The sequence below is a fragment of the Nematocida parisii genome (assembly GCF_000250985.1).
Source record: "Nematocida parisii ERTm1 unplaced genomic scaffold supercont1.4, whole genome shotgun sequence".
NCBI classification, from domain to species: Eukaryota; Fungi; Microsporidia; genus Nematocida; species Nematocida parisii.
Genome location: NW_013524649.1, coordinates 129,839 through 145,379, shown reverse-complemented (window position 1 = coordinate 145,379; position 15,541 = coordinate 129,839). Strand labels below are relative to the sequence as shown.

Below are 15,541 nucleotides of genomic sequence, written 5' to 3'. Positions count from 1 at the left end.
TTATAAAAATAACCCAGCTACATTGAAGAATGACCACAAGACCATTGCGCAATATTACTTCATTATTCAGAACGGTGTACTTCACATTTTCTTGTTTGTTTTATCTTATAGCCTGCATAGTTATAATACCAATAGTTTATGGAATATACCAAGGTCTTTCATTTCTTGGTATAAATATGGAGGGATTTAAGGCGGCTGTGGGCAAACTATGGCTACTGGTCACACAGTCTCTGTTATGCATACTGATAGGAGATAACACGTATTTTTTGCATGAGCCAGTAACACCGGATCAGCTTATGAACAACACGCTAATTATATCAAATCACACATCATACGTTGATTGGATATACATATGGTCATTACTTCTAAAAACCGGAAGAGAAGGAATTTCATTTATTGCAAAGGAGGCAGTTGGCGCATTTTATCCTTTAAAGCTGGGAATGGACATGCTCAACTTTGTTCTTCTCAGCAGAAAGATGGATGAAGACAAAAAGCGGCTTAAGAAGGCCTGCAGTCTGCTCCATGAAAACAATTGCTACAATTTGGTAATGTTTACAGAAGGCACATTTATTGATGAGGCGACGAAAAAAAGAGACATTGAATTTATGAATAAGGAACTCCGTAATAGACAATTATTAAAGGAGCTTTCTCCAAAGGAAATACAGGAAAGAAACATACACACGACTATTCCCCACGATATAGACAATGTATTTCAAGAAGTATTATTTCCTAGAGTGAAAGGAATTAAGTTCCTTTTGGATGAATTAAAGCCGACCCTTAAAAATATTCTGGATTGTACGATTTATTTGAATATGAAGGGTGCGAATACAATCTATCCGTCCGATCACTTCACAATAAAAAATATTATTCTTGGCCGCTGTTCACGCATGCAAGCACTGATTATTTGTGAAAATATTAAATTTACAAATAAAATAGCAGAGGATTCAAGCAACTGGATATATAATAGATTTAAGAAGAAGGATGAGCTGCTTAAGCTGCTTAAGCTACAAAGGAATGACAAAGATAATATTGATGAAATATGCCATGAATATAAGCAGAAGGGATATTCGCTAACAAGAATATATCCTTCTGTTAAAGTGACTGTTTTCTTATCAGCAGGTGCACTTCAGGTTATTTTTTCGCTCATATATATATTATATTTTCTTAGTGGGTTTATTTATAGGGGCATAGCAGATTGCCACAAAATAATAGAAGCATTTTATGGATAATGTAAGAGTCCTAATAAGTATTAGTATACTTTAGTAACTAATGTAATCTATTTAATTACTGATTATTCTATGGATATCTACTGGGTTAAACCAGTTAATATAAGTATTTATAGTGTGATTTGAATTTATAGAAGGCAGATCATAATAAAACTTACTGTTTATTTGTTTTTATGCAATTCAAGCCATGGATGAGCTCATAAGGTGTACATTGTAAGATATGGTGGTGTGTATATTTCAAGCGTCTATGAATAAGGGTGGTTAGTTCAGTAATCGTAGTGTTCTTGAAGTGCGCCAGTATGAAGCGGATATCTTGATTGATACGTTCGGATATACTGTTTCCTGTTGGCTTATACTGTGTACTGTTGATCTGTCTTACTCCCTTGTGTTTAAAGTAGTCCACTGTTGTTTGTGCAATGTATTGCTTCCCTTGGTCACGTAATATTGTTTCGAGACATCCATGTTGTTCGGTCCAATTCTCCATACATTTGATAACCTTGGCTGCAGTGATAGTTGTGGTCGCTTAAACCTGTGTCCATCGTGTGCATCGGTCGGTAACGGTAATGAGGAATCGTTTCTTGTTGTCATGGGAAATTGTGAACGGTCTGAAAATATCTGAGCATAGATCGGCCAGAGGTGTAGAAGTGCTAAGTTGTCCTAACGCTGTTGTACCAGCTATTGTTGGTGATATGGCGTTGTGTTGACAATCATCTTAAGGTCTACGGATAGCCCTGCATATACTGCTATTTTCTTGAGGTTCTCTTGCCAGACCTTGAATTCTAGACGGTTCTCTGGATGTTTCAGTTTAGTGAGTGCCATGGTTTGAAAGAGGTTGGTTTGTTCTTGGACCTCTAGATTGCAGTGTGGATACACGATGATGTTTATGATTGACAGTTATATTTGGTCTTCTCTTCTACCTCAATGCTCTACTCTTCGTGCTACCTTGCCTTCACTTTCTGCAGTTAATCCCATTGCTGGAACTATTAATGAATTCATTATGACGCGCTCCCGTTACGGAAGCCGGTTGTGAGTGAGGTAATAGTCAACTCGAGAAAGGATATCAGAATAACTGAGTGTTCCTTTATTGAATGCACGGCTGGATGCGGTATAATCGCGTGGCGGTGTCTTGAGTTCTGTCGTTGTCATTTATATCAGTGCTCTGCTTAATTGAAAATCGTTTTAATTTACACTTTTAAAGTTTCTGGAATTATATTAAGTTGTTAATTGAGGAGTGGTTTATCACAGTAAGATATTTGTTTTGATATATTAGATACATTACATTTTATCAAAAAAGCAAGATATCTTGTTTACATAATATTGGTTAATTGGCATGGCCCTATGATTAGTCAAATTATCTCCTTAAAGGCAACCAATAAAGTTAAAAAATTATAAATAAATGATTAAAAGTTTTTTAATATTAATAAGAAAAATGAAGAGCGTACAAACAGCTATTATAATAATGATAGTGTCTTTATTGATAATCAGAGGAGAAAACAATTTTGATAAAGCTAATAATCCAGCAAATAATGTGCATGGATTAAGTGAATCAGAATTTAAATCTGAAATTGAGAAAATAGAACAGAATGAATATAAAAATTTAGCGTATACAAAAGATTATTTCACATCAAATGATCTTATGTGGAAATATGCATTTTTTTATCCAAACAAAGCAACTCGGTGGTTTTTAAGTGAAAAAATATACGTTTATACTGAGTCAGACTCTGTTCTTGCCAAAGGAGTTATACTTTGTGATAAAATTAATGTTAAAAAAGACTTAAGTAATATTAAAGAAAAAATAGAAGAAAAAAAGAAAGCAATTTCTGATTTTGAGAAGGCGTTTGAAAAGCCTGTTGTTGGTAAATTTATATACGGCAATCCTAAGAGCTTTGACACATGGGCACCAAAATTTATCAATCCTATAGAGCTTATTAAGTGGCAGTGGTTTAAATTTAACAAAAAGGTAGTCTTTCCAACAAAGGAGGAGCTTAAAACAGAGGTGCCTGTAAAGACACCAGTCTTTATATCAGACTTAGAGAAATACACTAAACAAGTAGAAAAAACTGCAGAGGTGACATGGCTGGGGCATGCTTGTGCATTAGTAAGCGTTTATGGAGTAAACATTATTACAGACCCTGTTTTTTCTCCTACTGCATCGCCTATGCCGGTAAAAATGAAAGCTTTTTTGAGATATGTTGATCCTCCATGCAAAGTAGAAGACCTTCCTGAAATGCATGCTGTTGTTATTTCTCACACCCACTACGACCACTTCGATTCTAAGGCAATTGAAGGTATTAACAAAAAATCACCAAATGCAGTATGGTATGTTCCTAAAGGAATTAACAGACTGCTTAAAGGCTACAAAATTAAGAATATAGTTGATATGAACTGGGGAGAAAGTGTAACAAGAAATTATACACAGAAGGATGGAAATATAAGCACACTTAAGGTCACATGCGTACCATCACAGCACTGGAGTGGTCGCACAGCACTCGATCCATTTAAAGATCTATGGTGTGGATGGGTTACAAGCGTATCATCAACTGAAAAGAAATTCCAAAGTAAGTCTGTATTTTTCGCTGGTGATACAGGAATGTGCAGAAAAGAGTTCATTAAAATAGGAATGTGGTTTAACATTGATATGGGTCTAATCCCCATAGGTTGCTACATACCAAGCAATTTCATGCACCCTCAGCATATTTCTCCCAAGGAAGCACTTGTTATACACGATTCAATACGTGCGAAAAAGTCCATGGCCATCCATTGGGGAACATATGATATGGGAGCATCTGAAGACTTCTTACAGCCAAGAGAAGATCTTATAAAAGAAAGATCTAACCTTGGAATAGGAGAAAACAAATTTGTGGTAGTAAACCCAGGAGAAAGTATTTCCTTTTAATTATTGAATGATAAATTGATTTTATCGTTTATTAATAAGGAATAAGTCTAAATGCTCGGTTTTATTTAAGTTTTTTATAGCCTATTTAATAAAAACCATATAGATTTATTGTGGTTTATAATTATTTGTAAGGCATAAATAATATTTTATTTATAATAAATTATGCATAGTTCACATAATTTATTCTTTACAATAAATTTAAAATATTTAAAAATTCTTGTATGCTAGAATATTTTATTTATAATAAGAATATAAGCATAAAAACAAAATATTATTATAGCAAGAAATATTCTAAAATTTAAATAAATATTAAGACTATAGACATATATACTGTAAGGCATAAATAATATTTTATTTAAAATAAATCATGCCTATATTACATATACCAAACCACTACAATTACATACTAATAATATACTGCTTATTTCGGGTTGGTACATGAAGTTATAAGAAGAGTGTTTTATAAGACAAATCATATTTAACCTAGAAATACAACTTATGTAATTTTCTGTTGTTATTTATTATAGTAATATTTCTAGTCATGGTATATTGTAACCCGAATTATAATTTGTGCTTTGTGTGATAATTAATCAATAAACGCATGCTCTGGCTAGAATGCATAATGCTATAAATATCTTCATACGTTTTATGTGGTTTGTGTATTTACTGTTTTTATCTGGGTTTTCTACTAATTTAAACTCAAACGTGTCCATATTAAAAATATTTAAATATCCTTATGTATACGTGTTTGGTTTAAAAGTAATAGAAATAACCAGATAAAATGCCAAGCATTAAACATGCCAAACAGAAATAGCCCGAATAGTAAATTCGAGTTTAATGAACTATTCTGTTTTATTACTAATTTAACCGTGTATTGTATAAACAATGTCAATTCACATATTTACTAAGCAATCCATTATATTTTGTAGTATACCCGAACAACTAAAAATTATATTTTCAATTATATTTTGTGGTATACAGCCCAATATCTAACAAACAGTACTTGCGCCATATAAAACAAATTAACAAGAGCTAGTGCATAAATAAATACATATAGCCGCAGTTATTCAATTATTTATAATACTATTCAAAATACAATTAAACCACACTTTTATTTAATACATAGTACAGAATAAATATAAAACTATTTAAGAATATTTTTATGTATCCACTCACAGTCATAAGAATAGCAAGAGGGCATGAAGTAAAAATAGAAATGAAAAGCGGCAGTGTCTATACAGGAACACTTCATAAATGCGACCTATGGATGAATATCCACATGAAAAATGCAGTAAAAAATGCATCAGAAGAAATAGAAGAGTGCTATATTAAAGGTTCAGCAATAAAGACAGTTCACTGCAAAAAGAAGCATCTTTCCATGCAAGAAATCCTCCAAAAACGAAAAACAAAATAAACACGTATATAAATTAGACTAACTTATAAATAGACCTAGAATTAAACTCGCATAAAACAAGAATTAAAATAAAATTTGTTTTATCATTAATCAAATGACTGAAAGGCATTGGAGGCAATTATGTATTTATATTTTATTTTTAAATTTTTAAATAGTAAGAAGAATGAAGATAGAAGAGATACACAACAAGGATTTATTGCTATCAGATAGAATTGATATATTATACAACTGGAGAGCGACCGAGTACTTCTTTCAGTACGTACAGGACACCAATGTAGTGACCAATAAGATAATTCCATTACTTATAGAGGGTCTAGCAGGGACAAAGGAAGATAAGAAGAAGACCATGTCTGTTCTTATAAGAATCCGAATAAACAGCAGTATTCCGTCTGAACTGATAGATAGGCTAATAGATATAGTAGAAAAGGAGGCACTGACCAATATATCACTTGCTGTCAGGTGTTTGATTGAGATCACTAAGAAGACAAAGCCAACGGCACAGCAGCATATAAAGATTCTATCAGCAATTACAGGGTTTTTTATGAATCTGACGAATGACCTGCACTCGTCAGAGAATGAGAATGAAACGAGAAGGGCACTTTTATTGAGCAGCGAGCCGATTATTCTGCTTTTATTTTTAACACAGATATCACGAGAGGAGTTTATAAAGAACTTTCTGCCGTTAGCAAAGGCTCTTTCGTCTTTTGTTTTGTTTTTCATTCAACGGACAGATTCTATCAATTTATATCTTATTAACGAAAACATAAAGTTACAGTGCATTACGACTCTTACGCAAATAATTTCGCTTTTTATGAGTGTTCTTAAGGACAATCCGCCGGAAATAGTAGCACTATCTTCTTTTATTCCGGAACTAAGCATATTCTTATTGGGGTACTGTCCAGATGATGCGGTGACTATTAAGAAAGACATATACCACCACTTAAGTATTCTGAAGACAGAGAAGAAACGTATTTTTGCCTCATATTCAGAAATAATTCTTAAGGATGGGATACTGCTACGGCCAAAGAACCCAGTGCTTAAGTTATTGGGCCTTACATTGTCTACAGAGTTTTTGATTATGTTCAGGGATATTACACACAGGCATCTTTCATTAAAAGTGTGCAGAGAGGCCGCGAAGATTATGTGTGAGTCAACAGACCACACGCTGAACAAGCTGTGTGCGAATGTATTAGTGCAGATAAACGATACAACTATTAGTGATAACATAAGCATAGCAGAGAAGGGGTTCTTTATACGGATGAATTACAGCGCGTTTGTTACGGCATTTAGGCATTACAGCAAGTTGAAGGTGACTGAGGAAACAAAGAATGTGCTGCGCTCAATAATACGAGGAATGAAAAACACAATGCACTACTTTTCTCTGTTCCAGAACATTCCTTCAAACTCAATTGTGTTTTCCTTAAAATGCTTCAGCCCGTATGAAGTACAGGAGCTGTCAAATAATCTAGGGATTGCATTTACGCCGTTCAACCATTTTGACCTAGAGAAAAAATCAGATATTATCATTGTATGCGAATTTCTGCTAATTTTCTTTTATCTGGATGCAGCGCTGTTTGAGAAGGTGCTTCTAGATAATGTGGAAATACTTTTCAACAGCACAAAGAAGAACAAGGACATGTTTATTATTTGGAGGCAGTTTTTGGCATATGCGGGTGTTGCGAGGAAGTTTTCTGAGATAATCATGCGAGAGCTGCTAAAAATAGCGCACAACGAGAAAGACAAGGAATTTATTATTCTTGGGTTCAGAGAAATATTTACATCATTTGCAGTGCACACTGTGGAGATAGAGAGTGTAGTAGCCGGCAACTTGTTAGAGATCTTTAGGAAGTGTTTAGTTTCAGAAGAGCGACTGCTGTACACACTAGAAATAGTGAAGGATTTATTTAAGGCGGCAGGAAAGGAAAAGCTAGATAATCTGCATAAAGAGATGGCACTGGCTCTTCCTGGATTTTTTGTAAAGATAGAGGAAATAATCAGGCACCATCCAAATCGAGTTGAGCCAGTAGAGCTAATTTTGACCATTCCAGTAAAGATATCAGGCCTTCTTCCATTTTTGGGGCAGATGTCAAAGGTTCTTGTTCGGGCGCTGTGTCTAAAAAACCAGCTGTCTGTGCTTGCCATGGAGATTCTTGAAATGTGTGTGGACAACTTGAACTCGGAGTTTTTGATATCCTATTTAGGTGATGAGATTGACAATATATTTACTACTTTAGTAAATCTTGTGCAGGAGGAGGAGAGTTCGGTGATGGCAATTAAGCTGCTTGGAAAGCTGTCTGGAAAGGCAAGCACGTCTTTTAATGTGACAGCATCGGGCAAAGATGAGAAAAAGTCATCACTGACTGTTATAATTCCGGGGAAAACAGACAGGATACAAATAGGAATTTCAGAAATACTTATGAAAGCCGCAAAGATTCTTTCTGGCGAGGCACCGGGCAGCCAGGAGCAGGCACTTGCGCTTGTGGGGCACTACTTTTATATGTTTCTTAAGTGGGATGAGCTTTCTGACACTATTCTAAGAGTGTGGAGCAGGGAGATGGAGGTAATTAAAAATGCCGACTTTAAGGAGCTACACAGCAAGGTAAGGTCGGGCGCCTTTAATCCAGCAGATGAGGAGTGGGTTGCAGAGCAGGAGGGTATTACTATACCGTGCGAGCTAATCAGCGCGCTGTTCAAGTGCGCAGCAGATCCCAGAGAAAAACAAAGCGCCCCGATACAAAACACAATAGCAACAGTTACTGATATATACAATGTTGGAACGCTGCCGGGCGGAGAACAGGCATGCGCAGCAACTGAAGACGTGGACGGCGACATAGCTGGGCAGGCATCAGCGAACGCGGTGGAGGCAAAGAAAATGCTGATAGCTCTTTATTCGTTTGTGTCGATTTTCAAGTCACTTGAGCTTATATACTTTGAAGAGTTCCAGAGGCGGGTGCGGGTAGATGTGTTTCATCTAATATCTGCATTAACGCGTGCATTTGGCCATCCCAGCACCGAGGGAGTGGCTCAAACAGTGCTAGCAACGATGTATAACATTTCTCTTAAAATATGTGGTACACGAGAAAAGACCTCACAAATGACTCTTTTCTATAATATACTGCACTCATTCTGCTCGGCCTGCTATGCACATAGCGATGAAGAGAAAATATGCGGTATTCAGGGGATTTTATTTATGACACAGTCATTGGAAATAGGCGTCAACTGGCTGTTGTATCAAGAAATCCGGATAGTAAAGGCTCTGTTCTTCTCTCTTTCATCAATCAGATATAATACTGTGGAAAGTGTGAGGGAGGGGATATTCCATATATGCAGAACCACGCATGATCCGGCTGTTGAGGCAGAACCAACGAAGTCAGAGTACTTTATGCAGCTAATATTTACATTTGCGCAGGAGCTGAGCCATCCGTTGGAAAGGGTTCGCAGCGTTGCTAGAGAGTGTTTGAACTACAGTGCAGAGCTATTTGGATCCGATGCTTCTGCATTCTTGCATCCAATAAAAGAAAAGATTCTTGCACAAGTTCTTAGCAAGCCACTCAGAGCCTTGCCAGATGGGGTGCAGATAGGAAACATGGAAATAATGAGATATTTGTTTGGCCTGAGGCCCCCTCTTATGACTATAGACGACCGGATGGAAAGGTTTATTGGAGAGGCGTTCAGAATCATTGCATCACCAAATGGGACAATTGAGTTGAAAAAAGCAGCTGTACAGTTGTTTGTGGCAGCAGCAAATTCGCCTGACTTTAATTCGATACATCTGTTAATGAAAATATCGCAAATGCTAATTAAGGGATTATTTTCGAAAGAGGAAGAAATATGCGACGTGTGCCGGGATGGACTAAGACAGATGTATATTCTAGGAAGGGAGCCAGAAAGAGAACTGCTACAGACGTGGTTAGTGCCAATTGTTAATACAATAGGGCAGAAAAAGAATGTTGAGTCAGTTATTCCAGGGCTTCTGCATTTGCAGAGTCTAGACCGGGAGCTGTTTAAAACAGGCCTTGCAAGCAGTCTGCTTGAAATACTAACTCAGCAGGGGCCTGGGCTAAGTCTATCCGAGGAGATCGTGGACATGATTTATGAAATATTTGCAAAGACGCCGCATCTGCCAGAAGGCGAGTTTCTCACGCGGTCTATTTTGACGTATGTGCATCACTTTAAGACCACACCACCAAAAATGAAAAGAAAGGGAATATCCGAGTATCTATCAAATAGGCCAATGGCAGCAAGCTTTTTGTTTAGGCTAGCAAATGATGACGACACAGCATACTATATATTGCACAGGCATTTGTTGGAGATTTCGGCAGGTAGCGTTCTTAGAATGAATAATCTAAGCGTGGGCAGTCAGCACAGCGGAACTCTGTCTGGAGGGCACTATCGAAGCAACCATTCAATGATAGTGTCGGCACAATCCACGTGGAGGCAGTATGTGCTGTCAGATGCAGCGGGAGAGGCGTTTACGCTAGATAGTATAGACCGAATGGTTGATATATGGAGAGAAACAACAGGAGATGCAGAGTTTGAGAGAATTGTGAGGAAATGGAGCTTTAAATCTGTGGAAGGATTCATTCGGTATTACACAGTGGAGGAGCTGCGCACATTGCCAATTAAAAGACCACAGGAGGATAGTGAATTAGTGCTTGCGCTTTTCATGGACTCGCTTAATAAGGAGATAATACTGAAGATAGACCCGAAAGTGCAGAAGAGAATTCTTTTGACAGTTGAGCCATTGATTACGGACAAGTCTATTCTTTGTGTGGATGGAATGCCTCCCTGGAGAATTGAAGTGGCTATGATACTTATTAAAGATGGGCCAACCTCTTTGTTACAGCAGAATAAACCTGCATACAGCAATGTGAAGCCGCAGGGTAGAGCATCTGCGCGGTCTGCTATGAGAAGTGCAAAGAACTCAAGAGGAAACAGCCCAAGTCTTGGAGAGGGGGTGGGAAGCCCTAGAGAGTCCGCAGATCGATATAGAATAGCAGAGTATCTGACACAGGTTCTGGAGCTTGAGGCACTAGAGCCAGTAGATGCAATTCGAATTACAGCATTCTTAGTTGAATTTGATCCTCGGCCAAATACAGATGCCTTTTTACCTCTTATTACAGCACACCCAGAGTATGCGGAGCATGCAATTAAAGGAATAGTGTCGCTTCTAAAGCGATATGGCGTAGAGCCGTTTATTGAAAGCATATCCTCTGCGCTGGAAGACGACACGCTTTACCGCACGCATTTGTATATTTTCTTGCCTGCTATTGTGAAGGTGCCGGAGCTTTTTACGGGATCGGGAATTGAGGCGGTTGTCTGCACAATGATACAGCGCCTGTTTACATCAGGAAGCGCGCGGATTGCACTTCTTCTTCTGCAGGCATCAATTGTTTGGTATAAAGAGGGTGCAATATGCGATGGTGTGGCGTTAATTTTAACAAGCTCGTATGTGCTGTACTATATCCATAACAAGACAGGAGAAATAGTAGAGGGAATATCCGCGCTTCCGTTTTATGACCGGCCTATTTTAATAGCAGCAGATAGAATACATCCACAGTCAGTAGCCACACTATATACTGAGATAGGAAAGAGTAGTAAAGCGCTTGCAGTTAGTTTACGAGGGGCAGTGAATGCCTGTCTGGTGGAAGAGGGCATGGGTGCATTGGAGCAGATTATTCCAGTGGCAGCCAAGGTAGATAAAGAGTGTGTGAGTGAAATATTCCAGGGCCTGATTGCAAAGGGAATATTCCCCAAGCTGGCTATTATGTGTGCAGAGCTGCTTAATGGAGAAGAGCCTGCAGAGAAAGCAATGCACATGCTGGAAGAGAGTTTGAAAGATGGAACAAGCACATTATCTGATACTTTGCCAGCAGGGCTAAAGCTTGCTCTGAAATATCCAACAACAGAGATTCTTACAGTACTAGCACAGATTTTATCAAAGTATCCAGAGGTGTTCAGATACTCAGAAACTGCTGAGGGTGTTGTGAATATAGTGCAGAGCCCGAATGTGCCATCGGCATTAAAGCAGAGTGTTCTGCTAGCCATGGAGTCAGAAGAGTATCAGGAGATAAGGCTGGGTTTAGTGCATACGGCATATATTGATCCACAGATGCACAGAGAAGACATAGTTTCCGGGTTACAGCCGCTGTTTGTTAAAGGTCTTTCCTGTTCTTCAGATAGAATTAGATCAGATTTTTTCAAGGTCTTTGACCAAGGCGTATCATCAATACCCGAGGAGCGGCTTCTTTATCTGAGCACATTTGAGTGGGACTTGTTTGAAAAAGGCACATGGCTTCCTGCCTTCTGCCGAATGGTTTTAGGAATGTTTGATGTAGTCTCGCTGCAGACTGTTGCATTCTGGGACTTGAGTGGCCTTGAGTTTGCGGAGCCCTATAGCATGTTGTCGAAAGAGGAAGATATTAGGAATGCGCCAGAAGAGATTACAGGCCATGCCGCATTTGGATCTCTTCCAGCACTTTTCCAAGAGTTTAAGAAGTATAAGGCGTCAAAGAAGTCTGTCATGGGCTGTGTTTTGTCTCTGCTGCATGATAATGAATTGGCTGCATCGCAGATTATTAAGTCTCTTCTTCCAGGAATTATAGAGTATTTGCCAGAAAGAATAAAGTCATCGCTGCACGCAAGAATAGAAGATATGCTTGTGCGCCTAGGTAAATTGGGAGTGCCCAGAATATCCGAAACTGCAGAGTGCATGATCATTGGGATTTCAACTCTTTGCCAGAGTGCATCAAACTATGCTCCAATACGCGCGGTAGAGAGCAAGTCAGAAAGCGAATGTCTGCATGGATTTACTGAAGAGCAAAATGAAAATGAAAAGAAGAAATCGTGTGAAGCATGTAGAATTCTTGAAGTGTCGCAGTACACTGGTGCGTGGTCTGCAGCTGCGCATGTTCTGCAGGACAAGCTAGAAACAGCAGCTATTTATAATGCTATAGAAGAGAAAGACTACTTCCTAGCGCAGCTAAGAATTTCTGCGTTTTATCCAGAAACTGTGCAGGCTCTTCTTTTACAGCAGATTGGAGATATTAAGTCTGCACAAGCAGCATACGAAGACATCCAGACAAAGGCACAGAGCGGGGTTCTTCTCTACAATGAGTCTGAGTATAAGATTTGGGAAGAGCAGTGGATTGACTGCGCAGAGCATATGCAGCAGTGGGACCTTCTATCTGAGATAGGCGTAGCAACAAAGAATCCCAGCCTAACAGCCAAGGCAAAGTGGCACTCGTTAGACTTCTCCATCGAGTCAGACAGAACGGCCTTTAAGGGCCTGCTAGACGGGATACCTTTAATTGACAAGACATTCTACTATTTATTCATTATTGGGGAGAAAACACAGGAGACCGAGCAGTCTCTTTACAGAATTGTTACATCTACAATAGAAGAGATAGGGAAGTATCCCAGGCTGTCGCCAAGGCAGCTGCGCGCGGTGGAGCGGTTCCAAATAGTGGTGGAGATGAATGAGTCATGGCAGATAAATGGATCAGATGATTTAAGAAGAGATCTTACGGGAATACTGCAGGCGTGGAAAGAAAGAGTTCCATTTGAGTGGGCCTCTGTGTCATTTTGGTCTATGCTGGTCCGATGGAGAACGCATGTATTTTCATCCATATGGAATGGGCGAACAAAGGAGAAGACCCTACAGTACAGAGGATATCATGAAACAGCGCATATTCTAAATCTTTTCTCAAAAACGCTGCGAAAGCACCAAATATTACCAGCCGCGCTGTCTAATCTTGATAGCATATATACTCTGCCAAATATTGAGATATCAGATGCATACATGAAACTAGAGGAGCATGCAAAGTGCTACTTGCAGATGAAAGAGTATGCAGCGGGGCTAGATCTTCTGGGAATGACAAACTTAAACTACTTTACACCAGCCCAGAAGAGCGGAGTCTTTTTGCTACGAGGGACCTTGCTAGAAGAGAAAGGCGCGCTGGAAGATGCAGCAAAAGTGTATGCACAGGCAGTGCAGGTTCATCCAACCAATGCCAAAGTATGGTATCGTTGGGGGCTTCTATCCAGCAAAACAAACAGAGCCAATGCGGTCAATGCATTTATGCAGGCTATAGCAATATCTCCTGGCGCATTGGCAAGAAAGGCGGTTGTGGAAATAGTTTCACTGATGGATCTTGAGCCGGCAAACAAAGAGATTGAGAAGATTTTCGACACAGCAGCTGCAGAAATAGATGTTTGGTGCTTTGTTCCGTTTGTTATACAGATTGTCTCAATTCTAGCAGGAAGCGGATCTTTAATGGCAGCATCTGTTCTCTCAAGGGTGGCGCACATATATCCACAGGCAGTTTATTTCCCTATAAGAAATGCACTGGAGGAGGAGAGAAGAAGTGGTGTAAAAGAAGGGCCAATTTCAGACCTATGGACATTCCTAAAGACCGGATTTACACTGATGTGCATTAACATTGAGGGAATTGTTGAGAGCTTTACGATGCGGCTAAGAGCCTCTGCAGAAGAAGAGTTCTACAGGTTAATCACAGCTCTTTTGTCAGAGTCGCTGCAGCAGTTGTTTGGAAAAGAGCCAAAGGAAAATGGATCCTTGCTAATAGCAATACAGAAGATATCTGAAATGATTGGAATGTCTTCCCTGGCGCAGAAATACAAGAGCTCGTTTGATGAAGACTTTTCTTGTTTTTTAAAGGAAAGCGTATCGCCGCAGAGTATTTTTGAGCTGTCGCAAAAACTTTTAGTATGGAAAAAGAGCATGGAAAGATTGCTGCTGTCGCACCCTAAGTCTATTAGTATTGAAAATATATCAAGAAGACTTGTGGACTTTGACCAGCGAAATGATGATATAGAGGTATTTGGGCAGTATGTGGACATATCAGACAGAGCGCCACAGATGGTTAAGATATCCCGGTTTGAGCCAGACATATACATAAAAAGAAGAGGCGGAATGAGTTTAAGAGAGCTTACAATCAGAGGAAACAACGGGAGAGTGTATCCAATATCTCTGCAAATGCCATCTGGCAAGACTGCGAGAAGAGAAGAGCGGTTTATTCAAGCACTTTCTTTATTTAATGCATCAATCACAAAAACTGTTGAGATAAAGAAGCGAAGAGGATGCATACCGATTAAGAAGATTGTTTCTCTAAACAACCAGACAAAGATATTCATAGAAGCCGAGCCAATGCAGTCACTTAATGATATACTATATAAGCACATGGGAGCAGAAAACGTATTCCAAATGATATTCCAGTGCAGGCAGGATCTACATAGTATGGATAATCCCGGCCCTCTGGTTGAAACAGACGCACTTGACCCTGAAAAGCGGGTTAAAATGTTTTTAAAGGCGTGTGGTACCATGGGAGACGACCTTATCTACAACCACTTTATGAACAGTTTTAATTTGCAGAGTGACTTCTTTTATTTCAGAAAGTCTGTTTCTATTTCCTACAGCATACACTGCTTTTTGTCCTATGTGTTTTCAATAGGGTCAAGAATGCCTTCTAGGGTGTTTATTGGAGAAAGCACAGGAAAGGTATACTCTACAGACTTCTATCCGTCATTTTGTGACAAGGCGTCATTTGAAGAGGTTCCTTTCCGGCTAACTCCAAACATACAAAGAATAATAGGGCGCGCAGGCCTTGAAGGACCATTCTTCACTACAATGTACCACATGGCAAGGGTGTTTTCTAAAAAGACATATTTGCTCCGCTATATGGATGTACTAGCAAGAGAAGAGGAAAGCCCAGAGCACGCAGAGAACAGCATGCGTATTGTTAGACATAAAGTCCATGAGCTTCTTCGAATGGATGAAGGGCCATCAATGAGCATTATTAAGCTAATAGGAAACGCAACTAGCCCTGAAAGGCTTTCTATGATGGACCCACAGTGGCATCCATGGATGTAATAATCATGTATTTCTAGAAAATAGACTAAAAGATGATAATTCGCTGACCCTAAACAGTGTTTTAAATAAAACCAACTAATTATTTGTTCCTTTTCTTTCTCTGTATATAATGTGCA

At 38.9% G+C, this 15,541-nt stretch overlaps 4 protein-coding genes across 4 annotated transcripts; all 4 read left to right on the top strand.

Moving 5' to 3' along the window:
• Positions 1 to 27: 27 nt before the first annotated feature.
• NEPG_01646 (uncharacterized protein) lies at positions 28 to 1,272 on the top strand (the record flags this gene model as incomplete). Its single annotated transcript, XM_013204020.1, has 1 exon — positions 28 to 1,272. A coding segment is annotated over one exon (1,202 nt), but the record flags the coding sequence as incomplete, so codon positions are not given.
• A 1,350-nt stretch (positions 1,273 to 2,622) lies between these two features.
• NEPG_01645 (uncharacterized protein) lies at positions 2,623 to 4,181 on the top strand (the record flags this gene model as incomplete). The annotated part of the gene is made up of 1 exon (XM_013204019.1): positions 2,623 to 4,181. The coding sequence occupies one exon, from the start codon at positions 2,623 to 2,625 to the stop codon at positions 4,120 to 4,122; it is 1,500 nt and encodes a 499-aa protein (XP_013059473.1). The 3' UTR covers positions 4,123 to 4,181.
• Positions 4,182 to 5,284: 1,103 nt separating this feature from the next.
• NEPG_01644 (uncharacterized protein) lies at positions 5,285 to 5,570 on the top strand (the record flags this gene model as incomplete). The annotated part of the gene is made up of 1 exon (XM_013204018.1): positions 5,285 to 5,570. The coding sequence occupies one exon, from the start codon at positions 5,285 to 5,287 to the stop codon at positions 5,534 to 5,536; it is 252 nt and encodes an 83-aa protein (XP_013059472.1). The 3' UTR covers positions 5,537 to 5,570.
• A 129-nt stretch (positions 5,571 to 5,699) lies between these two features.
• Positions 5,700 to 15,498, top strand: NEPG_01643 (atypical/PIKK/TRRAP protein kinase; the record flags this gene model as incomplete). Its single annotated transcript, XM_013204017.1, has 1 exon — positions 5,700 to 15,498. One exon carries the CDS (start codon positions 5,700 to 5,702, stop codon positions 15,423 to 15,425), a length of 9,726 nt encoding a protein of 3,241 aa, XP_013059471.1. The 3' UTR covers positions 15,426 to 15,498.
• Between the last annotated feature and the right edge of the window lie 43 nt (positions 15,499 to 15,541).